General features: G+C 47.3%; 1 protein-coding gene across 2 annotated transcripts in view; it reads right to left on the bottom strand.

Moving 5' to 3' along the window:
• Positions 1-1,154: 1,154 nt before the first annotated feature.
• LOC111142547 (protein tyrosine phosphatase, receptor type M) overlaps positions 1,155-26,787 on the bottom strand; it is a 769,091-nt gene continuing 743,458 nt past the window's right edge. For both annotated transcript variants that reach the window (XM_022495809.1, XM_022495810.1), the window contains 9 exons: positions 26,555-26,709; positions 26,157-26,292; positions 24,086-24,235; positions 23,217-23,390; positions 21,877-22,008; positions 18,236-18,361; positions 16,177-16,340; positions 9,834-9,969; positions 1,155-2,003 (listed from right to left, as the gene is read on the bottom strand). In XM_022495809.1, the coding sequence (XP_022351517.1) occupies positions 1,950-2,003; positions 9,834-9,969; positions 16,177-16,340; positions 18,236-18,361; positions 21,877-22,008; positions 23,217-23,390; positions 24,086-24,235; positions 26,157-26,292; positions 26,555-26,709 (1,227 nt within the window). In that variant the 3' untranslated portion in view covers positions 1,155-1,949. The remainder of the gene's footprint in view (positions 2,004-9,833; positions 9,970-16,176; positions 16,341-18,235; positions 18,362-21,876; positions 22,009-23,216; positions 23,391-24,085; positions 24,236-26,156; positions 26,293-26,554; positions 26,710-26,787) is intronic.

A 26,787-nucleotide genomic window follows, 5' to 3' on the forward strand; every position in this document is an offset into this window, starting at 1 on the left:
GGCATTTTGTCTGGACCCCCAGCTCGGCGCTGGCCTGCTCTCCCTGTGTGTACGGCATCCCCTCCCCTTCAGGGGCGCCGGGAAATCCCTCCAGTCGGGGTAGTGTGCAGTCTATACTCACGGCGCCCCAAAGCGGGGTGGGCCTAAGACTCAGGCATCTGAGTCTGGGCCTAAGACTCAGGAACCCCACTCCCCTTGGTGGACAACTTCTGTTCTTGTTGTCCTTACTCACCAAGGTCCCTAGAGCGGACAGGAATGACCACCCTCAAGCCTCCCCTTTTTCCGGAGCGGGCGATGGGTCCCATCTCCTCGTCTCAGCAGGACTGGCAGTTCCTTTCACTGTGTGTTGTAACAAGGGGGTCTGTGCTCCTGCTGCGGTCCCTCTGCCTCCCCCGGGCCCTGGAGGCACCTGCCACCGACCAGCTGGGGTGACTTTGGACAAGTTATTTAATGTCTTCCAAACCGAGTTTCTCCAGCTGTAAGATGGCTCCAAGGACCTGCTGCCTCTGGGGTAGGTGCCCTGTAGAGTTTCTGACATTGAACTGGGTGTTTGGTGAAAGTTCATCCTCATCGTCTGTTGCAGTCATTTAACATGGCCTGCAGCTCAGCTTGAACTGATATTGTAAGTGCACGGCCTAGCCTCCTCCTTCAGAGGTCAGGCAGGGCCCTCGAGGAGAGGGGAGTAGGCTGCCCTGCGTGATCGTTCTCTCTGGCAGGGACTGTCTTGTTCCGCTTTGTGTCCTGCTTCAATGCACTCTGATCCTCTAACCCTTCAGAAAGTGTTCTCTCAGCAAGTTTCAGGTTTGAATGAGGCCTGGAGAGGACAGAGGTTACCCTCGCTGACTGAGGTGAAACAGAGAAATGAAGAGGCTGTTCTGGTCAGGAAGCCGGGCTCTGGCATCGGCACAGCGCACTCTGAAACAGTATACCCACCAGGTTAGCGGGCGGGCGGCTCTGGGGCTTGGGTTTCCTCAGACCCAGGGAGGCTCCCAGGATGGGCCAGGATTTCTCACTGACAGATGTTCTCTCTCAAAAATCCCAACCCTATCTTCTCCAGGCCAGCAGACCCCAACTGTCTGCCAGGGGCCTGTGGTGACCGGAGCTGCCCCCATCACCGGGGCGCTGGGACACCAGGAATACAGCAAGACTGGTCATGGGTCTATATTTATTGAGAAAGAGTTCACACAAGGTCACGTCGTACAATCAATCATTTCCTGCGCTTCATAAAAACGATTGTCACTCACTGTGCTTCACAAAAATTTCTTTTAATGAATAAATAATTTGATGAAATCAAAAATATTTACAATATAAACAAAGGGAAAAGCTTTGGATCTGTGAATCTGATCATCGAGCTTTGCATTTTTTTGAACTGACTTCTTCCCAAGCTTTTCCCTTGGAAACAATACAAATCTGATAGAAACAAGAACTCATACAACATATCTTTGTTCATTATACGTTTATCTGTTAGTCTTGGAAAGGTACATAAGCTTATATTATGCAACATGTTAAAATACAAATATTAACTAAAATAATATATTATCATAATGCTAGGTAGCATTCTCCACAAAACAAAAATGTACACTCAGCCGTAACAATAACAAAGGTTCACGGGCCACAAAATAATACCCCAAAGGTACAAATTCCTTCATAAGAATATAATTGTGCTCTTCAGTTTACCAGATGTCTACGCTGCTCTAACAAGCCGACGCCTAGGAGGACAAGACTGGACGACTCTGCTGTGTGTGTGTGTTTTTCCGTCAGGCAGCAGCATTGCTGGGAATTGGGCAGTGCAAAGCAGTTTTAGAAACGCTTTCTTGGGCTCTTAAAAAGAGCCAATTATGCAAAGCAAAATAAGCATATTGAGAAGTCTTCATCTCATTGACACAAATACCACAGAACGTCTTGGCTTTGTGGGATGGAAGGGTTGGTGTGCAGAGCTCTTCAGGCCATCAGCCAGAATTCAAGTATTCCAGAGCCACCTCGTAGCAGAACTTGTACTGATCCTGGAAAGCAGAAGGGCAAAGATGTCAGCTCTGTGACAGCCAAAGGCTGGCGCCATTCAAGCCATTATGCCCGATTAGGATTCTAATCGGAAGAAATCAAACTGAGAAGGATTTGAATCAGTAACGCATCAGAAAGTCCCGGTTGTGAACCACAGACCTATCCGCTGTCTGCAAACCTTTCCCACAAGGCCTGATGAAGGGTGTTTTGACATCTACCTTCACTAGAATTCCTGGAAAGTTCTGGAAAACCGGGACCCATATATAGGTTTGTCCACATGTATACGTTTATCTGTACATCAACATCCTGAAACAAAGTATGGGGAAATCAAGAGGTAGGGGAAAAAATGAAGTCTGGGGAAAATAACTTGGCGATCTGCTCAGACAAAGACCCCCACAAATAAATGTGTCATTCCTGGCCCAACTACATGCTCGATTTTCAGTCAGCAGGATGTCTTCCATTTTATGAGAATTTATCAAGCACTGCCTCTTAAATACCAAACACCTTGACCTGGTCCCTGACTTTGAGAAGTCTGTGGTCCAGTGAGGAGGCTGAGACCAGTACCCAATGATAACAGATGGCACAGAGCTGAACAGGGTCTGGGAATGGTCCCCTGACATGGGTGCAGTGGGGAAGAGAGCAGAACTTCCTAGGAGGACCTGCAAAGAGGTAGCAGGTAACTTGACCCCTAACCTAATGGGGGATAGAATAGGCATTCCAGGTGGAGGAACTGGATAAGGAAAGGCCCAGAGGGGAAGTGTTGGATGTCCTCTGGGAGCCACCTAATAGTTGTTAATCAGGCAGTAAAGGAATTTTTTTTGAGCACAGCTTTCTCCAATCATGGACCTTGGCCATGGCCTACATGAGGTCCTGGCCCAGCTGAGGTCTCGGGGGTTAGGAGACAGCATTCTGCCCCTGTTTGTGTGGACTGCCACTGGAGGCTCACCTGGGAGGAGCCTCTGAGCCAAGTAGAGGGACAGAGCAGTTGCGGATGCTTTCCTTGCCACCTGGCAGCAGCCCAGCAGCTGGGACAGAGGCGCTCAGCATCTGGAAGGCTCTCTTCCCATCTCCGTAAGAGATACGCTTTCACAAGGTGTCTCGATACCCAACACAACGGCCTCAACCAAGGAAATGGAGCTCTTAATTTTGGGTTTGCCAAATTAATTAAAACTAAATTTCCATTTTTGGGGATATGTGCCTCTTAATTAACTGGTCATTGCAGTTTTCTGGTCTTCACCTACATTTTCTTCTCTATATGCCCCACTAGTCCAACCTCTGTATTTGAAGACAAGAGCCATACTTTATCCCTTTGTGTGTGATACACCAGTCTTTAGCGCGGAACCTGACGTACAGCTGGGGGTGTCAAACGTCAACTGTATATGTAAATGACGACAAAATAAGGGTTTAGCAGCATTTGATTCAACCCAATAAACACTGAAGGCTAGAGACTGGGGAGTTTAAGATGCAGCTTTAGTCCTTCGGGAGTTTACCATCTGGACGGGAATACGGGAAGCCAACAGACCATCTCAACATACTAGAAGGGCCCCGAGATTAAAACGTCAGTAGCAGTAGCACCCACCAGGAGGGCTAAGATAAAAAAAAGACAGGTAATAACAAGTGTTGGTAAGGACAAGGAGAACCTGATGGGAATGCGGAAGGTGCAGCCACGTCGGAAGATCCTTAGGCAGGAAGAGTTAGTTACCCGTGACCCAGCAGTTCCACTCCTAGGTGTATGCCCAAGACATCTGAACATATGTCTACACCAAGCCTTCTGATTCGTATTTCAGGACCTGATACTTTTATTTTCAAAATACTTAAGTAAAACCATTGTCATGTCAAAATTTCAAAAGACCATGTTGTCAGATCAACGGGCTGACATATTGGCTATGAAGGGGTTAACCCTGTTCTGTCTCCTTCACAGAGACAATTAATGTTTTTCATGGAAATCTGAGAGATCCGATTACTTAATGCACAGACATGGGTTTGCATAAACCTGATTGTGCAATTTCAGTGCATACTACGAACCATCCTTTTAACAGAAGATCGTGCATTTAGAGCGTCACGTAGCTGCTGGCCTCGGGCCACAATCCCAAAAGGATTTTGGGCCTTGCTGCCAAGGGGTTACTGTGTTGAAAATCACTGAAGCTGCCTTGTCCCAGGCATGATTATAATTTTGAAAATGAATTCACCATCATCTCATCCCTTCCTGAGCAAACTGTCAATCCCAATAGATTCTGTGATGACTGGTTTCTGAATCAGAAAAATAAAGGGAGTGAGAAGGAAGGCCATCAGTTTTTGTGTACCCTCCCCCGAGCACCTCAGGAAATGCCTGAAATCCTCCTGCGCTGCAAACTGTTACCCTTGATCACCAGGTACAGGCCTGTCTTCTGCATTTTCCTCTCTCAGCTCGCTTGCTTTTCGGCGGTGTAATGAAGCCACATGAGATATCCCTGTGCTTCGGGGGGAAAAAAAGAACATTTCTGCCTCGGTCCCAAGTTCTCCTGACTTGGGCAACATTAGTTGGCTCTGGGCATGAAAAAGTGACATGAGCAGGGGTTATCTTTGGGCAGGACTGGAACCAGGGTGGCCGGCTGCTCCCCCCTCCCAGGCCCCCGACCCCACCCTCACTGCAGCCTCACTTCCTGTTCCCCTGAAGAAGGAGAAAGTGAACTCTCAAGAGACACCTACAAGCGAGGTTCTCTATTAAAGGCTCCCCCCCATCCCCATTCACTCAGTGAGGACATCACGACACCACGAGGCCTGCAAGTGGCTCTGGGAAGCTCCTGAAGGGGTCAAGGTGTGCCGGTGTCAGCCCAAGCTGCCTTGTGGCTGAGGAACTCGGGCCCTGCAGTCCCTCTGGACACTTCCAACACCTGCCTGGGAGACTGAGAGAGCAGTCCGCATGGCTCACCCAGGGCGGCTCTGCTCTCCCTGACACACTTGCTTTGTGAACCTAAAACAAGTTTCACAATTTCACCTGGATCCTGTGCTGACAGGTCCCACATTGTGGAAAAAGCCTTTTGACTGATGCCCCTGCCCGGAGGGTCATGTGGCCCCAAGTGTGCCAATCATCATGGGGTGGGGGGCTGTCTGCTTCGAAGTTCCCAGGCCATTCCCAGCCAAGGACACCCCTCGAGGAGACAGCAGTGCGTCTCTGAAGACAGACAGAATGGGTCATGACTTTCATCTCTGACTTTAAAAATGTAGGGAGGACATTCTTCCCTCCGAGGCTCACACACACTTTGTGTCTGGTTCCCTAGTGAGACTCCCCCATGTGGAGCCGCGGCTTCCCCATGTTCCCAGAGCAGCGAGAGGCCACTCAGGACGGGCAACAGTCCAGGTGTGCTGTTGTGTGGCAACTCTCTATGGGGCTCTCCTCAGAGTCAGGAGCTCCGCTGGTGCTGAGGGGATAGCCAGCCCCTGACTGGAGGATGGCAGACTCTGGGGGCAGAGGAGGGCACAGAGCTTTCACGGAGATTCCTTCCTTCAGAGTGCAGGAAGGCCAACCGCGGGGTGACTCGAGAGTGGCTGCTTCTCCAGGGGTGGCAGGGCCAGGCCCAAGGGACCGGGAATGTCCCCAAGGGTCTCCAGAGATGGGCAACACTGGGTCTCTCTGACTCCCCATCTGGGGCCTATGGCCTATGCTCCAAAACTTGCACACACCCATACCCACACCTACTCCCTTATCCACCCCTACACGTGAACTGGCACACATGCACACCCACACATGCACTCACATACACATGCCCCCCCCCCCCCCCCTTCGTCCCTACACACCCACCCCCCCCCACACATCCACTCTTACACATGTACACACGACCCCCCCCCACACCCCTACATGTGCACAGCCCCCAACCCACACAGGTATAGACGAGATCGGGCGCATTCAGGGTAGTCGCCCACGCGTGTACATACTCCCCTGCCCCCCGACCTCCTGCCCCCACCTCCTTTCAAATAGCCTGTATGTTTCAAGTTCACGGGTGACTTCCGGAGGGGCAGCTCACACCCATGGGTTAGTGGAGTCACTGTGTTGTCCCCGTGAGAGGGAGAAGCGCAGGCCCCACGCTCCGAGCCAGTTTGAAGGGAGCGGCTTGCACTGAGTATTACTTCAGTGTGCTGAAGGGGCAAGTGGGGGCTGCGTGTGGGTAGCCAGCTCCCAGTTACAGATATGGGAAGACACTGGCAGAGGGCTGGGTCTGAGTAGGAAGGATGGAGGGTTAGAGGTGGGGAGGTGGGTTTGGATGAGGAAAGGGATGGCCTGTGCACCCTGCTGAGCCACGTTCTCACCCACAGCCCATCGAATCCACTGGTCTTGGGCTCCGTCTGCCATACCTGGTCTGGGGCGCGGCCTGGGCCTCAGTGTTTGTGACAGCACCTCAGGGGATTCCAATGCACAGCGTGAGGTTCTTAACCCCACCACACATTACAGTCACCTGGAGTGCTTTTAACATCTGGCTGCCGTGGCCAGGCTCCAGATTAGCCCGGTAATGATTTCTAGGGTGGGCCCCGGGCTCAGGATTCTTTAAGGCTTTCGTTACCAAAAAAAAAAAAAAAAAAAAATGCTAATTTGTAGAAACAAATTAAATGGTGGTCGCCAGGAGCCAGGGGTGGGGCATTGAGGTGGTGTTGGTCAAGGGTACAAATTTTCAGCTGTAAGAAGTTCTGGGGATCAACGTACAGCACGGTGACTAGAGTGAGTGACAGAGTGCTATACACTTGAAAGTGGCTGAGAATAGATCTTAAGCATTCTCACCGCAGACACACATGGGCCAAGTAGGTTACCCAAATGGGGTGACGGCTGTGTTAAGTATCTTGATCTTGGTAACCACCGTACAGTGTGCATGCATGTCAAATCTCATCATGGGGGCTGGAATTCTCCCACCTCCCCAGGGGATAATATGTTTCTTGAGGAAAGATCTGTTCCCCCAAAGGGTGTTTCTCTGTTAAAACAGAGCCCTGGGGGAAAAAATAAATAAATAAAACAGAGCTCTGGAAACTTCTAAAGCCCAGTGCAGACAAAAGTGAGAGAGGAGATGTTGAAGTAGCCCATTTCAAAGCTCAGGCACTGGGGGCTCCATCTGACTCTAACCAGGCAGGTAGGGGGTAGGAGGGAGACCCTCCAATGGAGCACAGTTTGTGGGGCACAGGCCTGTGCCCCCCACACCCCATTCCTTCTGCCTCCCCAGCTGGTCAGCACAGAAGTGCTTTCCAGGACTTTCTGGAACACATTTCATATTCTGAGACGCAGCTCGGAAGGGCTCAGTACTCTGAGCCTTTCAGCTGCTCGTACCTTCTGTGCTCAGGAGAGACTCAGGTCTCAGATGGTCTTTTATGCCCAATGAAGTTGTATTGGGTTTTATCACCCTGACCTGAATTAATTAGTTCTCTCAGCCAACATACATATATATGACTGCAAAACTAATAGAAATTGCACTTGTAAGCAAAAACAGACAATTGACATGGATCCTTATTTTAGTTCTGAAAGCTTCAAGCCTGCTGAAAAGAGCCCTGTGACATTTTTTTTTTCCCTTCGGTCACCAGATTTTACCTCGTATTTTGCTAACAGGCACTGGAACAAATTTATCAGACATTCTTCCAGGAAATGGAAAACTTTTTTTTTTTTTAATTTTTCAGCACTGAGCTTATCCTTAAACTGGTACTGACCCTCAGAAATTTGGGCATCCAAAGGTCCTTTTTGTCTATTAGAGTAACACCTCGTCATGGAAACGCCTAAATTATCATAGAAGAGTGTGCTCCCTCCTTGTCCAAGCACCTCCATGTCCATTCACTTCACAGAGAATCACCTCTGTCCTTTAGTCTGCACCACGGATTTGGAAAAAGCCAAATTGTTTCTGTGCATAAAAATTCGTGAGTGATGAAAGCCGCAGCCAGAGCCATTAGCAGAAAGGCCTGGAAGGGTCTATTACTAACGACCTGCTTAACTGAGGCTCCACTGAGAGGGAAATGATACATATATTTTTTTCATCAAGGTCAGCTTTGCCCAAGTACCAAAGTTTGGAAGCTACACATCTGTCCCTGAGTCCCAGGAGTTAAATGGCAACGAAGTCAGAGCATTTCAATTTAGGCATTTGCTTCCATCTTCCGCCCAACTTCTTATCTGCCTTAAACTCGGGCCGCTTCTGACAGCTCAGCTGCCCTGCCTCGCCTGCCCCCAGCCCAGAAGACGGAGAATTCCTTGGTGGTACAAGTCTTCAAGATTCATGGGTGGTCGCAGGGGGTGAGACAGTTCTCTGCCTCCGGAGGGGCGGGAGTACTGAAGCCCGCACACGGGACATGCCAGCCAGCCTTTCAGCTCATTCACAGGAAATCTGTGCCTCCGTAAAAGGCCCTGAGCGTGTGGCCTGGGACATATTAAGCACCATGTAAGTGTCAGCCACTTGCTGCCCCCTCCTCTTCCTCACCCAACCAGATCGTCCACACCTGCCAGGCGCAGGACGCTTTGCGGACACCCGCACTCTCAAGAACCACTTTCTCTCCTTTGCATTTTCCGGAACACTTTCACATCTATTGTCTCACAGGATCAGCTCAATAAGCCAACGTTATCCCTGGCTTACATGACTCGGGCTCAGGAAAGCTAAGTGCCCTGCCCGAGAAGACTTACATTGCCAAGTTCATTTGTCTGAGGTCACTTGACTTGAATTAGTAGCAGAGCTGAGATGAGGATTTGGATTTTCCTGGGCCTCTCCTAGGGGAGGGAGGAGAGGGAAGCAGTCTGGGGAGCACGGTTCTTTCTCACAGAAGCCAGGGTGCTAACTGCTGATGGTTTTGGGAGTCAGTACCTGGCCACACAGGCAACACTTTCCCTAAGTCCCCGGGCAGCACAGTGCTTCTGCGAAACAGAACAGCCCACCAGGCAGCACATAAGTACCTGGGGGAAGCAGATGCCCTGGGAAAGGGACGTGTGCAGAAGAGAACGTGTCCTAGGAGTGGGTCAGCATCGGGGACTACATTACCCAGTCTGGGGCACGGCTGGGACGACTGGGACCACAGCCCCCTCCTCAGCTTTAGCTCAAATCTCCACTCTCTCTTTAGTCCCTTTTCTTATATTTTAAATTTGAGACCCCCCGCTGCAGGGCCATGGGCTGGGGCACGCGGGCTTTCCAGGCGTGGCGTGGGCACCAGTCATGTCTTCCTCCCTCTCCACCCCAGGCCACTCTCCCAGCCTTGGGATCCATCCCACTGTCTCCTTCAGATCCTTCTTGCGCTAGCAGAGAAGCACAAACACCTAATCTGAAAAGCTTCCTTCTTTATTCTATTCGCAAGTCGCAGTGGTTGGCAATTTAATAGCTGCACACAAGAAAGAGATTTCCAGAAATACTCTAAGAAAATCACTGCACGTAGTTCTTTGTTTCTCGGCTCTTCCGTCCTCATCTCAGATACGGCCACCAGAATTAAACGCAATATTCTGGATGTCAGACTCAAATTCACAGCTTTGATAAATATTAGGTGATTAAGCTATTTATAAAATCTATAATTTGAAAATCTGGCATTTCGTGTGCTGTGATTATTCCTTCCCCGCGAAGACTAAGTGCTTAGCCACATGGAAGGTGCTGCCAGGAACGGAAATGAATAAGGATGTTCACTTGTGAGTTTCAACTCTTTCCCCCTTGCCAGTGTGTGGAGATGAAGTCTCCCTGTGAAAAGCCAAGTGAGAGAGGAAGAGGGAGAAAAGCCCTCACAAGGAAAGCGTTTTCTATTATGCTCCTGAAAAGGAAGTCTCAGCCCATCCCCCCCGTGAATCAGTGGCCCCGCCAACTATGCCAGCTAGGCGGGAAAATGCCCCGTGCTGCAGGACAGGGTGGGGGGCCTACCAGGAGGTCCACCATGTTGGGCTTGTTGTTCCTCAGTGTCTTCACCGCGTGGAAGACGTCCACCGTCCTCTGGTGCCGGAGCATCTCACAGACAATGCTGATGGCGCAGAATGTCCCACTGCGGCCTCCCCCATTCCTGTGGGAAGAGAAATCAGACGGTCGAGCTTGTCCTCATGCTGCCTCCTGACCTACCACCCGAGCCTTGGACAACAGGTCACGGTGAGGGCCTCAGAGGCCAGGGGAACGCTCCCCACACCGGGCTGATTCTTTCAATGAAAGCAAATGGTGTTAATGAGCTTTCGCACTGGGCCGGACTGGTCCGTTCTGCTCTCTTAGCTTTGTCTATGCTTTGGCTTATATAATCTGATACAGCATTCTCTTGGTTTTTATTCAATGGGCCCACTGCAGAAAATTTCCGGTGAACAAAGAGCTCATCCAGTATCTGCTACCGAAACGGGCCATGAGTGTTGGTTACCTTCCAAGATGGACTTGGCCTTAAAAAAAAATTGGGGTGCCTGGGTGGCTCAGTGGGTTAAGCCTCTGCCTTCGGCTCAGGTCTTGATCCCAGGGTCCTGGGATCGAGCCTGGCATAGGGCTCTCTGCTCAGCAGGGAGCCTGCTTCCCCTTCTCTCTCTGCCTGACTCTCTGCCTACTTCTGATCTCTGTCTGTCAAATAGATAAATAAAATCTTTAAAAAAATCTTTCAAAAAATCCATTAGTGTTTCATTATTTATCTCTAAAACATAAGGGCTCTTTCTGAATGAAACTTTTCATTTTGAACTCATTTTAGATGTACAGAATCATGGCAAACACAAGAATGGCAAGTTCCATGGCTTACCCACCTTCCCCTCATGTGAACACCTCACAGTCATAGAAAGTGCTGGGAACCAGGAAATTAACCCTGGTGCAATTCTTTTAACTAAACTACAGGCCTTAGTCAAATGTCACCAGCCAAATGTCACCAATGTCCTTTTTCTGGTCTAGGATCCAATCGCAGACCCTGCTTTGCACTGACTTGTCTTAGCTTCTTAGTCTCCTTCGTCTGTGACAGGTCCTCAGGCTTTCCTTGTTTTTCCTGACCTTGACACTTCTGAAGAGTACTGCTCAGTTATTTTGTAGAATACAAAAAACAGAATGGAGATGTGGAAAGTAGCCATGGTCCCATCCAGTTTGAGAAGTCATTACAAAATACAAATTGCAGAATGTCCCTTCATTTGGGATTTTCTCATGCTTTCTCACGATTGGGAATGAGGTTATGCATCTTGGCATAACCAAGAAAACCAGAGAAGGACTGTCCATCCCTCCAGCAGTTCAGGATGCTAAATCATCTTACTGCTGGTGATGTTGACCTTCATCACTTTTTAAGATGATGCCTTCCAGATTTTTTTTTCACTGTGTAGTTATCTTCTCTTTGTAGTTATTATCTTGGGAGAGATATTTTGGAATTCTGCAAATATCTTGTCTCTCCTCAAAGTTTCACCTACCAGTTTTAGGATCTATAAGTGGATTCGGTCTTAACAGAATCTGTCTGAATTCTAAACAGAATCTGAATTCTGTCGCAACAACGATCACTGTGCTGTTTGACCAATTGATTTTCCACCTCCCTCTCTCCCTCAACATCCTATTGTAAGAGAGAGCTGTTTCTTCTCTGCTAATTGACTAATTTAGTTGCTTACTTCTTTAATCTTACTATTTATTTATGCCAGTTTAGACTTATACATGGTAATTTTGTTCGATGAGCTAAAATCCAATAGTATCAATATTTATTTTGTTGCTGGAATTGTTCTGGCTTTGGCCGTTGGGAGCGCCCTCAGACCTCCATTCTTTTCTGAGCACTTCCATACTTTCTGGAACTACAAGGTGTTCCAGACTCATCTTGTATCTTCCCTGCACCAGTTCTGTGATCAACCATTTCTCAAGGAGCTAGGGACTTAAAAAAAAAAAAAAAAAACCACAATATAATTATTACATCTAAAATAAATATTACCTTATCAATATAACCGGATTTCTAGTTACCGTTCCAATTTCCCAGATTGTTTCTGACATTTCCTTAGAGTTGCTTTTTTCAAATCCACATCTATGCAAAGTCCACACATTGCAATTGATTAACATGCCTTACAAGTTTATTTTAATCTATAGGTTCTTCTTTGCTATCTTTTTCTTGGCGATTTACTTGTTGAGGAAACGGAGTCCTCTATCCTGGAGACAGTCCCACGTCCTGGGTTGTTCTCATTCACTGCATTTCTGTGAATCATTTAACATGTTTCTCTCTCATCCTTATTTCCTATATATATTGGGAGTTCGCTCTGTGGCTTCATAAGAAGTACATGTATTTTAAGACAAGGACACCTTACAAATAACTTTCACTAGGAAGCAGGCACAAAATATCAATTTGTTCTTGTTTGGTGATTTTGAGATTGATTATTGTGCTAGAATGCCAGCTTGATCAGTTCATTATTAAGTCCCAAATCAATTTTTTAAATAAAGTATAACAGAGCCAAAATTAAGTCCACAAATGGTAAATATAAATCTCAGTTAATTTCCAAATGAATACGCCACATAACCCCGAGATCAAGATGCAGACCGTGATTAGCCCCCCAGACCTCCCTCAGACTTCTTCCTCATCAATACCATTGATAACTCAAAGATGATCCCTTTTCTCATTTTTGGCCTCATAAATTTCTTTGGTGTGTTTCTGAATTTTGTATAAATGGAACCATCCAGTACATATTCTTTTGCCTCTGGCTTATTCCACTTAATATTATCTGTGTGAGAATCACTCCCGTTGTATCCGTGGTTTGTTCTTTTACATTTCTCAGAATAATCCCATGGAACGGATATACTACTGTATAACTTACTTATCTACCAGCTGAGGAATATTTGGGCTTTCTCTGTTTCTCATTTTCAGCATTATGAGTAAACCCACTATAAAAATGTCTCCTGGTCCATAGATGACTCACTTCTGTAGTCATGTACCTGGGGTGGGAAGAGCTCAGAGAATACCTGTATATTTAGCACTCAGCATGGCTGTCAAACAGATCCAAAATGGCAGCACCATATTTACTTCCTGCCAGCAGGGTATGGCAGTTCCAGTTACTCTGCAGCCTCACCAACATTTGGTATTTTCATCTTTTTGTTGTTATTGTTTTTTGGCTTTTAAATTTCACCCATTCTAGTGAGTGTGTAGGGGGCATGTGATCCTGGTTTCAGTGTATATTATCCTAAAAATGAATAATGCTGAGCACCTTTTCTGTATTTATGGGCTACGTGCATATTCTTTGTTTAAAAAATGAAGTTCTTTCAAGTCTATTGCTCAAACAATTGGGTCGATCTTTTCTTATTGGCTTGCAGTGGTTAGGCATTCTGGCCATGAGTCCTTTGTCAGAGGCACATATCACAAAACTCTTTGCCCATTCTCCGTCTTGCTTTTTCACTCTCCTTGGTGTCTTTGGACGAACAGAAGTGCTTAACTTTAATGAAATCCAATTTTTCAATATTTTCTTTTGTGGCCAGTGTTCTGTCTTGGGTGACATCATCTTTGGTTACCTCATGGTCATGAAGATTTTCTCTTGGAAGCGTCATTGTTTTCCTTTTCACATTTGGGCCCATAATCCATCTGGAAAGGATTTCTGCATGCAGCATGAGGAGAGAGACCAGGTACGCGGGTTGTCTTTTCCTGCCTCCCGGCCCTGCAGGAGGTGTGTTGCTATGGGTCTTTGTTGTAAAGCAGGTGACCCTGAGTTGTGGTTCCATCCCTGGATTTTCTCTTCCGCTCCATTAGCCTACTTTCTGTCTTCGCACTGATACCACACTGCGCTCCCCCGACCAAATTTTCACCTGATGCTTTCAGCAGCTGCTGATGACCACTGTCTATGTCCATTATCTTCATCAAGGGCTAAAAAATGGTGATCTCTTACTTCTATCCATTTCTTCTGGTTTTATGAGCTGGAAGATGTATAAAGAAAAAAAAAACCCTATTTGCTCGCCGTGAGTGTACGTGTGGCTCAAGGAACCATTCCATTTACAGTCTCAGGCAGGGACTGCTCTGCCCACAACCGTTAGGTGGCGCTATGCTATGCTGAATATAACGTTCTTCCCTCAGAAATTAACAGCAGAGAGCTTTTGTGGTTCGATGCATTCTTTCCTGGCCTATATTGGAGGATACGAATTCAACCTAACTTTGTTTCTCACAACTAAAATACCTTCCATTTAGATTTATAAATCTAAAGGATAAATGCTTTTACCAGGCATGAGTCTCACGCCCACCCTGATGCCAAGAGAGCAAGAGGTAGTCTCACGGGAAACATAGGGACTTCAGAATTGGAGAAAATGTTTCCGAAGGAAAAATCAAGTTTCTCCTAGCAGAAGAGGGGTGGGGTGTTGGGCGGGCAAGAGGGCAGAAACAATGGATGCCCACCACCGTGCACTACAGAGAACAGCCCACTGGAGACATCACGTGGAATGGCACTGTAATGACTTAGTTCTGGGGCCACAGCTGGGTCTTGAGAGGGTATAGTTGGTGGTTGGTTGTCTATAAGGTGCAGTGATTTAAGGGGTCTCTGTTTCTTCCCCTCAGGCCTGTCCTGGTGCCTCAACTTCCTCCAGGGTGACCCAGTCCTTTAGCTTACAGCACTGGCCCTTGTTACAAAGATACTAATCAAAGGGGTACCATGCATACATCACATTCCTAGTTCCAGATGCTGGCAGACTCCAGACAGAGAAATGGGTATCTGCAGACTGTTTCCAGTTTTGTTTTGTTTTCAAAAGACCTAACAGATAAAATACAAACCCTAAATAAAATGTCAACTTCCCTTGCTGGGACTGTATCAGTTCACACTGGTGACCCCCCTGGCTGTATTCTGATCAGAAGTTATATCTGCACTTAGAGAACTAAAAATGGGGATGTGCACTGTTAATCTTCTTTGGCATTTTCTTGGTAGAGATGTCTTTAGTGAAGTGGGTCTGTGAGAAGGAAGGGACAAGCAGTCAGCGGGGAGGACAAAGGATTGGGGCCTCTGGTTGAGGCTAAGTGTGAATGGGTTCATAAGACTCTTTCCAAGAGAATATCAGTTTCTGTAGGACAAGACACTGCCACCTTTTGAGTCCTGGGAGGCAGGGCAGAGTTCTAGGATGTCACAGACCCTCCTGGGCCCCCGGGGCGAGTGGCACAGTGTGAGGGACAGGAGCAAGGGGAGAAATCGAGGTCCCTCGGCAAGCTTACCATTCTAACTAGGGTTGGTCTGCCCAGAGTTAAATCTTATTTTCCCATCAATTTGGGAGAGAGCTCACTGTGGGCTAATGACACTCCACTGAAAAGAGACATAAGCTTATACTCGAAGTTTCCACAAATTCTCTAAATATCTTCCCTAACTGCCATGACTTTCTAATGCTTGCTCCATTAAGCCAATCCCAGCGGGCTGATTAGCTACATATCATCACCAGTGAGAAAATGCAGGTGAAAGTACTCTGAAAAGTCTGGCTGTCTCTATTCACGGGTTCTCAGCCTTGGCCGCACATCGAGATAATCTAGGAGTTTGGAAAAAACACGGATGTCTGGGGCCCATCCTCAGGGATTTTGATTTAATTGCTTTGGGTGTGGCCTGGGCACAGTGTTTGGTTTTTTGTTGTTGTGGTTTAAAAAATCTCCCCAAATGACCCTCAGTGTGCAGCCACAATTGGAAATCATCGCTCTGGAGCAGAGGTTTTCCCATTTGAGCGCCTTCTAGATCTTCTGGCCTATAGACCGCACTTTGGAAACACTGGTTCTCACCAAATCTTCCTATATGATGGACATGCCCAGGCGAAAACCAAGACATAAACAAACACATTCTCTTAAAAGATAGTTCCTGTGAAAGACGGTTCCTTTGAAACTTCTAACATGATTTCTTACAGAATCAGCAACTGGTGTGGTCAAGGTGCTCTCACTGGCTTTGCCAAACTGGGAGGGGGCCCAGATTTGCAGCATTTGCTGATGTAGGTGATGTAAAACTTCCACTGTGGATAATTTCAAGTTACCGACAGCTTAACAACCAGCTCAGGAAATTCCCCTAAACGTAACCCTGGGCTCTCAGGAGCTAGTAGGAGCCCAATGAACCCACTCAGGTGTTTTTTTTTTGGGGGGTGGGGAGGGACAATCCCAAGGTCAAGGCTTATTTTTATAGCAGTGCTACCCCACCTGAATGCAAAAAGTGCGTATCTTGTTTTCTGCAAAGCAAACCGAATCCTTAATGAGGACCTACTGATTCCTTTTCCATTCACAGAGAGACAAAGGGCAGTAAACCAGGGGGGACAGCAGAACACCAGTCTGGCCCTTCTGAGGTGCAGAGCTCCCCTTAGCACTTACAAGCAATGCACGACTGTGCGGCCTTCACCGCCGTTGTATTCCTCCTGCCACTTGTCCACTTGGCGAATGAGCTTCAAGAAGGAGCGCTTGGACACCGGCGTGTCCCTGTACATGGGCCAGCCCAGGAACTGGAATTGCTGAACCACCCGATATCCATCTTGGGGCTGGAGGGAATCAGGCAGCCATCAAGGAGTGGAGAGAAAACAGGCATTGTTTACTGGGGGAATACTAGCAGGCTGATCCCACCTGCTTGGACTTCTCAGCAAAGCAGTCCATTACTAAAGGACAGGACTGCCTATAAATACCGAAACAAGCTTCCACTGGCCTGAAGAGTTACGAGTTTTAATCTGGAGCTGTTATTAAAACAAACAAACCAACCAACCAGGGGTTTTACATGGCAGGCCGGACAAATAAAAGTGAAGAGAATGCTTACAGTTTTGCAAGAGCCAAGTGACAACACACAACGTGAGCACTGACCACGTTGTAAGGGGCAAAATGGGTTTCCCTTAATTGCAGGTAATTTAAGGGTAAGGAATAAACTATAATCTGGAAGCATGTGTGAGCTCAGGGTAATAGAGGTTACACGGCGTTTGCTGTGAGCACAACATGGTTTTGTGTATTGGTGTGAATCTTGCTGAGAAAGAAGTTAGTAGTCAATGAATCTTTACTTATAGTTAAGTGGAATTGGAGTATTCAAAGAAAGTGTTAGAAAAATGGCAACAGTTTTAATCTGGCTGCGGCTAAGTCACTTGGATCACATCTCCCGTGGCCTTCGGCACCTTTGATGTGAGTGATCTCTCTCGTTCTCTGACACTTTCTTCCCCAGCTGTTCCTTCTCCCCTCTCTGTCTGTCTTGGGCTCCCTTTCTCCCTGACCTCTTGATGATGGAAGCCCACGCTCCGTCCTCAGGCCCCTTGTCTTCTCTCTCTCTGACCTGATCCGCTCACTCAGTCTCACGGCTTTCAAGACTCCAGGAAGTCATCAGTTTGCATCTCCAGGGTGGGCCTCTTCGGAACTCCCCCCTCACAGATCCGGGCCTACTGGACATGTCCACTCAGGTATCTAACAGTCACCTCAAACTCAGCCCATTTTCTGGCCTTCTCTCCAATGCATATCCTCCACCCCAAACAGTCCCCTTATACCCGCAGCCTTCCCCAACTCGGACATCAATTCTATTGGTCCATTTCTCAAGACCTAAATCTTGAGACCCACCCCCTACTGCCTGGGATCCAGGCCATTCTCAAACCCTGTTGGCTCTGCCAGGAGAATATATCAGCATCTCTCTGCCTCATGTACCTCCACCTGCTGCCACTACATCCTCCTGTGGTCACTTCTCACTTGGATTATTAGAAGGGCCTCCTGACTGATCTGTTCTCAACCTGGGAAGGTAGAGTCCTCCTTTTTAATCATGTGATTCTTCTCTGCTCAACCCTGTACTGGCTTCTCGTTTCCTTTACAGCAAAAGCCCCAATCCTGGCAGTGGCCTGGACATCCTACATGGTCTCTGTCCCCTAGACCCCCCACCCTTGGCCACTTTCCCTCTAGGAGGACAACTCTATTAGCTACTCTTATCTTCGTTTACTGTGCTCTATCCACATCAGCCTCGTCACTGTTTGTGGACCTTACCAAAGAAGGCCCTACTTCAGGGCCTTTGCACGGACCTTGCTTCTGCCTGCAAGTCTGTCTCCACAGAGAGCCATGTGGCTGCTCCCTCACTTCAGTTGGGTCTTTGCTCATATGGACATCTAGTTAAGACAGGGACTTGTTCTCCCTCCTTCTCATGGCCTTAGTGCTTTCTACCTCCCCACTTTTTTCCCTATAGCATTTATTGCTTCTAACATACTATGTCTATTATAATATCTGTTATATCTGTTATTGTCTGTTTTCTCCCATTAGAATGTAAGCTCCATAAGGTCAGGGAGCTTTGTTTTGTTCACAAACACCTAGAATGTATTCCAAACTCCTAACCAGTGACTGACACAGAGTGGGCACCCTAGGTGTTCAGCGAATGAAAAAATAATGAAAGCAGAACCTAAGTGAGGTTGGCTGTGAGTCTTACTCTGGCTGCATTATAAATACGGAATATCCTGCTGATGATGTCTTCTTCTAAGTCAGCAGAAACAAATTCCACTTGGATGGGGCCATGTCTGTGAACTCCGTTCTCTGGCCAGTACTGCGGACACAACTGAATTCAAAACACAGAAACGTGAGGTTAATTATAGGAATAAACTGACTCCTAACAGTTTGGATGCGGTCACTATCGACATTCAGTAGGCCTCAATACTTCCTCGACTGGCTTCACTTTCTTTTCTCTCTCTCTGCCTCCGAGCAAGTAGGCTTCAGGGCTTCCTTGTTGGCTGATTCCTCAGCTCCACCTGTCCCTCTAGTACTTTTTTCTTCATTTCCTCAGACAGCATCTTTAAGGCCTGAGCCATCCTGTTTTCCAAGGAGGCCATGGGGATGCTGTTCAAGGCAGCCCATGTAAGGTCCCTTCTGCATGCCTTTACCCGGCCATGGGGAGACACCACTGGCTCCTATTACAGGAGCCAAGACACCCGAGAGGGCGCACGTTCCTACTGACACCCAGGTCTCCAACCTCCCTCATGCGGGCTTGCCTTGTAATCTGTAATCACTTTTGGGAACTGGGCCATTCACTGACAAGACACTGATAACCGTGTTAGGTTGCACTTTCATGACCTGGTCCAAATCCCCCACTGGTGAGGCTGGGTCACCAGAACTTTGTGTGAACGTGATGTCCAACTTAGGAGAAGGAAGGACGCTGGGAAGGGTGGCTTTTGAAAGAGGTGGGCTTCGTTTGTTACCAACGCACAGAAACACTCAACTTAGAGATAGGTGGGAAGAACCCCCAGGACATTTCCTTTTTCTGAAGCCCTGAGATGCTAATAGGCCTTTAAAGTCTGAAATTAAACTTCTTTTGGGACTTGGTATCCAATGATGTTTTCGGGAGCAGAGTTTAATTTTTATCTTTCTGATTTACCCAAGGGACAAATGGCTTGTGGGGAGCCAAGAGGGAATTACTTCATTATCTTATAACTGGGTTCTATTGGGCCAAGAGCAGATGAAAAAAAATCTATCTCATTTTAAGCAGAATCATGTACCATGGAAGGAGAATCTGCTCGCTGAATTTCCTTTTTTTGATGACTTTTATTTTCTGAAGTATTTAAAACCTTGTTGTTGAAGGTTACAAAGGTTGATTTATATCCAAGATTGCAAGATAGTTTTCAGCTAACAGTGGGTCACTGAAACAGCAATCTCTCTCTATTACAAAGAAGTTGAAGGTTTGAACTTTACGATCAAGAAGGAGACCAGAATAGCTAAGTCTATAGAATTTTTAAAAATTACATTTATTTATTTTAAAATAATGCTTCCATAAAAATTTCCCTTCCTCACCAGCACTTCCTGGGGACAAGTTCTAAGACTGCCTTGTCAAATGACAGCATGCTGATGTTTATTTTCTCTTAACACCCAAGAGTGCCCGCTGTTAAAATTAACAGGCGTTATGACGGGAAGTTGAGATGGTAATAAAAGTCCTACCATGCACATTTGAACCATTCTGCCCATTTTTCCTCCAGAATGAGCTAGCTATGCTTCCTGCTTGTTCTCTCAGTTCAAGCCCTGATTAAAGCTCGTCACTTGCACCGGAGAAATATGAATGGCCCAGGCCAGCGCGTGATTCTTGGCACACGACATTCTGCACTCAGCCCAAGTAAACCGTGTAGAAAATGGTTTAAATGGTGCATAACATGTCCATGAACCGGACCTATAAATACTTAAAATAGTGGAGTGCTATTCTTGTACAACTGCAGAGACTTCAAGTTCAAATGCTCAGTTTAGTGTTCTCTAAATGACTGTGTCCCAGGAGCCTCTTTCTCTCACTCTGAAAATCAGCTCTGTCTGCTGACTGGAACTGGACTCTTTGTCTTTCCGACCAGGGTCGGCCAAGGCTTGGTTTGAATCCAGACAGTTCGCGTTTAGAATGTGGCTTTAGAATTCCAATACCGTCGTTCAAAAAGAACATGTGGAAAATGAAACAAGATGGGATCAGGAGGGAGACAAAACATAAGAGGCTCTTAATCTCACAAAACAAACTGAGGGTTGCCAGGGGGTAGGGGGTACGGAGATGGTGGTTGGGTTATGGATGTTGGGGAGGGTATGTGCTATGGTGAGTGCTGTGAAGTGTGTAAATCTGGCGATTCACAGACCTGTACCCCTGGGGCTAATAATACATTGTATGTTAATTTAAAAAATTAAAAAAAAAAAAAAGAACATGTGGAAATCACTAATGTCTGATGTACTGATATGAAAAAGGCAGTGTATCACTATGTTCCAGGATTCACATTTGGGGAAAGGAAATGATTCTGAAGAGGGAACAGTCACTTGTCCTTTAATGGTCTTTGGCTGAAGACTCTTGAATTAGTGAAATTTAACCCATGGCATTGTGAGTTAGAAAATCAGGATCCCTACTGCTATTCTGAGTCGATCCGTTGAAGTTCCCTGAACTGTGGTGTCTGCTTGTCTTTAAAAATGGCTACAATCTCTTTTGGAGGGGATCAGTGCAGAAGACTTCTAAAATATTCAAGCTTCTTAAGCAAAAAGGACTAGATGAGGACAAGGATTATCATTATTATTTCATTCACTAGATTTCAGGCTAGAGCCTTAACAATATCATGTAGGGCCTCAAACATAATTAAAAACATTATAGAATTGAAGTGAATGCCCACGGAATTTATGGCAGACTAATGACAATAAAATGGATTTTAGGAAGGAAAAATCTTGTCCAGGCTGGATGCTGAAACACTTCAGACCGCCCGCCTTTTTTTCTTTTTTAAACTTGTCTCTACCAGATAGAGAATTAATTCAGTTTCAGAACAAGTTTATTCTTAAAACACGAGAAGCCTATCTTTCCCACAATGCCCTCTGTCATGGCAGTTAAGTGTGAGACCAGTGTACCCGTCCCCGAATGCAATAAATTCACCTATAGGGCCACTGTGCCAATGCCTGGCAACAAGTCCCTTTAGGGGAATGTTTCTAACCCCATTACTAGTATCGAGTCATCACAGCCCTATTCTTTCTCTTTTTATGTATAAGGACAGCAGCTAGGGGAAAGCCCCATTTATCATTCTGTGCTTTTCTTGTGTTCAAGTCCCGGTTTTATTTCTTTATGCTATCTTTACCAAAGAGTTGACAAAATTAATTGTTGTCCCTTAAAATCACTTGCCGGTCTCCAGTGTCACCCCAGCATGACCTTCTCCACCTGCAGGCTCCAGTGAGCCATTCCCCAGAAGGTCACGGCTTCTCCTGGATGGGCAAGGGGCTGCACTCGGTGCTGCTGCACTTTCTTCAGGGCTCCCTGGTTTGCTGGCTCTGTTTGGTGCCTCATCCCACGGCTCTGACTCCACCTATTACCCTGTATCTCCCTCTAGTCTGTATTTCCATCCTTTGGGAGCAGCCAGTTTCTGAACCTGACCCGCTTGTCACTTCTACCATCTATGATCTCAGTCTGTCTTTTTGGTTTCAGATTACTTTCGCCCCCATCCCTAATGCTATCTGATTTTCACGTTTGCGTTTTCAGCTCTGCCTCCCACCCGTCACCTGACGTTGGGGACCCGGCACGGGGACCTGCATGTCTCGATGTGCAAGCAGAACAAACCCAGAGCTGACCGTGGGCAGGAGTCTCACCTGGGCAGGATCCACATCATTGAGCATGACCACAGACGTGCAGTGATAATCCAGGACCAGTCTCCAGAAGTCTTTCACTGTGTTCGGCAAAGGATGCTGCGTCACTATGAAAGCTGAAGGCTGTTTATAGCTCTGCAAACACAAACAAGAAAGATCCCGATATACCCCAGAACACAGAAGGGGAGGAAGCTTTGGTTATCTTGTGCACGTGGAAATTTGTGACACGGAACTCTGGGCACATTTAACAACAGATGAATCACAGCACCCCTGTCCACACCCAAACAGACTAAATACACACTGATCTGCGGAATAATAATGATAAAGTATTCGCACTTCGACACCCAGAAAACTTAATAAGTAGCCCTTAGAAATTTTTTGATGTATCTGCTAGAAAGGCAGTATCAGCCCTATGAGTAAGCATTTTAATGGAGAAAATGTAATTTTACAAAGTAGGTACGATGAAAATACTTCTGCCTTTCCTAAAATTTGTTCGAGGGTCATTTATATGGGTGACGGTGTTACTCATTCCTGCCACAGAAGGATATACAAGCTTTTTACATCTCTGGAGAGCTTCAAGTAAATTTAAGTACCGTTTTACTGATACCACACCAACAGAATTCGAGTTTCCGTATTAGCCCTGAAAATATCCATTTACTTTTCCCATCAATCGAACAGCAAATGTTCATTCAGTTAGAAGTAAACAGACTGACAGGAAGTAATGAGTTGTGTGCTATCTGTCCTGACAGACCATTTTTCCCCCCGTGTTAATTACTGCCTAAATTAGGAGGACAGGGAATGAAAATAATGCTGAGAACCATATTATCCCACTTCACTGCCTTAGTGACTTAATAGCTGTCTCTCGCTCTCCGGCCAGCGGGTTAAAAATTTAAGTGCTCAGAGAGTCCCCGGGACATGTTTCATTTATCAATACCTCCCGACTGGTGGCCTCGGAGAGCCCGAGATCATCCACCCTGACGCAGAAACGTCCGTGGCATCTGGAACGCGCTTTGCGTGGAAGATGGTTTGCGCTTAAGAAAACCAACAAGGGGAGCCTGGGTGGCTCAGTGGGTTAAATCCTCTGCCTTCAGCTGGAGTCATGATCCCAGGGTCCTGGGATGGAGCCCCACATCCGGGCTCTCTGCTCAGCAGGGAGCCTGCTTCCCCCTCTCTCTCTGCCTGCCTCTCTGCCTACTTGTGATCTCTGACTGTCAAATAAATAAATAAAATCTTTGAAAAAAAAAAAAAGAAAAAAGAAAGCCAACAAACAGGGGAGGGAAGAGGAAGGGCTCCCCGTTTCCATTTCCTTCGGGGCAAGGTGGGGGCAGGGCCCCCAGGCTTACGTCCATGAGCGCGGCGTTGATGTAGTTGCTACTCTCCCCGTCGATAGTGATGAGGAAGGGCAGGCAGCGGTCCGGGGGCAGGATGTCCATGCAGCGGTTCTTCTCGTGGTTCCGCGGCAGCAGCGCGATGCTGCAGTCTTCCACGCGCAGCGTGGGCGTCACCATGTTCAGGGTCTGTGCGACAGCACGCGACCACGGGGGTCACCGTCTCACCTTCGCACTTGGGCAGATCTGAGTGTCCTCAGCCGCCGCCTGAAGGGGGCTCCCCGCCCCCGCCCCCCCACTCAGCCCCCCACGCAGTGCCCTTTCCTCTCCCCTGGATTTTGTCCACAGACAGCGCCCATCACATGCAAGGGCCCCCAGGGATCTGGAGGATTGGATCACATGCCATCCGCTCTGACGAGGGCTGCACTTCTGTCTGGGTGCTCGGGAGGAAGAGGTTGGATAGGGTTTGACTTAGAGTCGGGTACACTTAGACCGCCCATGAGTAGGGTGAGCGCCCCTTGCTGGGTCTGGCTGCACCCACGTTGCACTGTCCGGCTGCCTGCAAAGGGGTTTATGGCTCTGCTAGACCAGTGGCTCTCAACCAGGTCCCTTTGTTCCCAGGGCCCCCTGACAATGTCCGCACAGAGTTTTGGTTGTCGCTACTGGTGTGGTGGAGGTCTCCCAGCACCCAGTGAGTTGAAGCCAGGGGTGCCATTAAACATCCTACAGGATCACACCCACAGCCAAGAAGCGGCCAGCCCAAAGTGTCAGTAATGCCGAGGCGGATAAGCTCTGTAGGGGCTCAGGGGTACCAGGGCTGACTTTGAGAGACTTTTGAAGGAGCAAAGCCACAGCCAGCTGCCTCTCCCTTTCGCACCACTTACCCGGAACTCCTCTTTGATCTGGCTGGAGTTAGTCTGTGGATCCAGTTTGTTCATGTCATAATACAGAGACCGAACTTGGGAAGCAGGGACCGAGGTGTCTCCACAAAGACAGGCTTCCAGGATGGCATCATGGATAAACACATACTGTTCCTGGAGAAGCAGAGGGCATGAGTTAGTATTAGAGAAACCAGGTGGGTTGCGAGAACTAGGGAAGGGCAGACAGCCCCTTGTAAAGACAAGAGAACGGGATAGTGGTCCGTCAGGGGCAATCCACTCCCGCCACAGTGAAACCACGTAGGAGGACCTGACCGTGGTGAGGGGGGGATCCCGCTGATGCCCACGTGGGACTGCTGGCACATAACCTAACTGGTTACTCGCGGAGCATGAGAGGAGGAAGGGACACCCGGGCTCAGCGCAGAAGCATGAAAGACTGATGAAAGCCACGCGGGTGCTGACAAATCCCAGGGCAAGCTCTGTCATGCTACAGCTGTGGCTTATACCTATGTCATTCTGAGCCCACGAGTTTGGGACTCAGGTGAGGAGAAGAGCAGAATCTCCTGTCTATCCTGCAAAGAGGTATTTGCTAACCAAATCAACAGTGCAAAGAACGTCCAGGGAAACTTGACATCACTATGAAAATAAATAGTTCCGAGCACTTAAAACTACTTCTTTTGAAACATCAATGTGACAATTACCACAGTCCTTATGGGTCCAGGGAAGAGCTCTTGTACGTGTACGCTAGTCCACAGCTTACAAAAGGGCCCTCTCCTGAACTGGCACAGACTTTTACAATTAATTAATAAAGTTTTACCATATTTATTATTGATCTTTAATTACATGAGATGCAAAAGGAGTCTCATTGCTTTTTACTTTAATTTATATAAATTATGAGGACTCTTAATTCTCAAAAGGAGTCCAGTCCTTATAAACAGAGCAAGCAGGAAAGAGAATGTGGCAACATTTGATCGGCTGTAAAATACATTAAAAAATACATTACTATCATTATCATCTTTAAAGCAAAGGATCCCTATTCTAGAGAAAAAAGATGATCTAAGTGTTTAGAGTTCCCGCTATTTTTATTTAGGTTATTTGAAAATGGAATTTGGCTTTTATAAACTTGAAACCAGTGGTTTTTGTAAACTTTAATGCAAAATCTAAATGGGAGGGATTCTTTAGTCTGCATTCTGCTTTCTTTTTTTTTAAAAAAGATTTTATTTATTTATTTGAGAGAGAGAGCGCACATGTGTGGGAGCATGAGTGGGGGGGACGAGCAGAGGGAGAGGGAGAAGCAGAGTCCCCACTGAGCAGAGAACCTGACCCCAGGGGGGCTTGATCCCAGGACCCTGAGATCATAACCTGAGCTGAAAGCAACCGCTAAATGGACTGAGCCACACAGGCATCCCTTCATTCTGTTTTATGCATCATTTTTCCCAGGTGGTGAATATAATGCTTACTTAAAACAAGCAAATATTAAGTAAAAATATGAATTTCCTTGGGGCAGGATGTAATTTTATTTTTTTCTCGAACACTTAAATTCCTGAAACACTTTGAATTCCGATCTATAGAAGTATTAGTCAGTACGGACTATTTCTACAAAATGTGCAAATTCCCATGATGCCAAGCCACTGGGCAGAATTTGTAGGGACAGCAGGAGAAGAACCAAGTGTACAGAGATTAGCCTTAAACCACTTGGCAAACACCTCGCTATTCTCAGGAGTCGTCTTGCTCTGGTAAGTTACTAGCTAGTTTAAACTTAAAAAAAAAAAAAAGTACCAAATCCCTGAAAGCTTAATATAGAGACTCTACAGGGGCCCTTGGTACAGAAGCATGGGTAAATTTAGGCTCCTGGCTGCAGATTCTGTGACCTGGGAGACTCCTGGCCTTTTTTATTTATGAAAGGAGAAGAGAAAGAAGGGAGGGAGGGAGGAAGAAGGAAAGAGAGATTGCCAGGTTTATCACTTTTTCTTCTGGGGAGTTTAGAAGAGAGAATTGTCAGTGTTTCTTCCCCGCATGGCTCTGGGAGGTGGGGCGCGGGGGACCAAGCCCGAGGCTGGGCGGGGAGCAGGACTACCTCTGTCTGCACCATGTTCACCCTCCGGGACCGCAGCTCCCGCACGCAGTTGTAGATGTCAACCACGCCTTCCCTTTCTGCCATGTCCAACATGATATCGATCACGATGAAACAGCCGGTCCTCCCTGCGCCGGCACTGGGTGAAAAGAGGGCTCTGTCAGCTGAGGAAAAAGGACCCCTGTGCTTCTGCTTCTTTTACATCCTTGCTATGGTGAGAGTCCGATCCCATAACACAAACCATTTTGAAGCGTGTCGTTCAGTGCCATTCAGCACCTTCACAATGTGGTGCAACCATCACCTCTATTGCGTTCTGAAATACTGTCATTGCTCCAAAAGAGCCCCTGTACCCTCTGCGGCCCACAGAGCTCCTTTTGAGAGGCTCCGGGTGCTCCACTTACCTGCAGTGCACCACCAGCGGGCCTGCGTTGGGCGGGCTCTTGGATTTGACCTGCCGGACGAACCCCAGCAGCCCGGTGGCATGATAGGGGACCCCGTGATCCGGCCAACCAGTGAAGTGAAACTGTCTGATCTCGCGGATTTCATGAACACCTCTCTGCCATCAGTCAGTGAGCAGGGCAAGGAAGAGAACAAAGCAAAATAAGTGATGAGCAACCAGGAGAAGGTCAAGTAC

Source organism: Enhydra lutris, unplaced genomic scaffold, assembly GCF_002288905.1.
Source record: "Enhydra lutris kenyoni isolate GAN:26980312 unplaced genomic scaffold, ASM228890v2 scaffoldscaffold8, whole genome shotgun sequence".
NCBI lineage: Eukaryota > Metazoa > Chordata > Mammalia > Carnivora > Mustelidae > Enhydra > Enhydra lutris.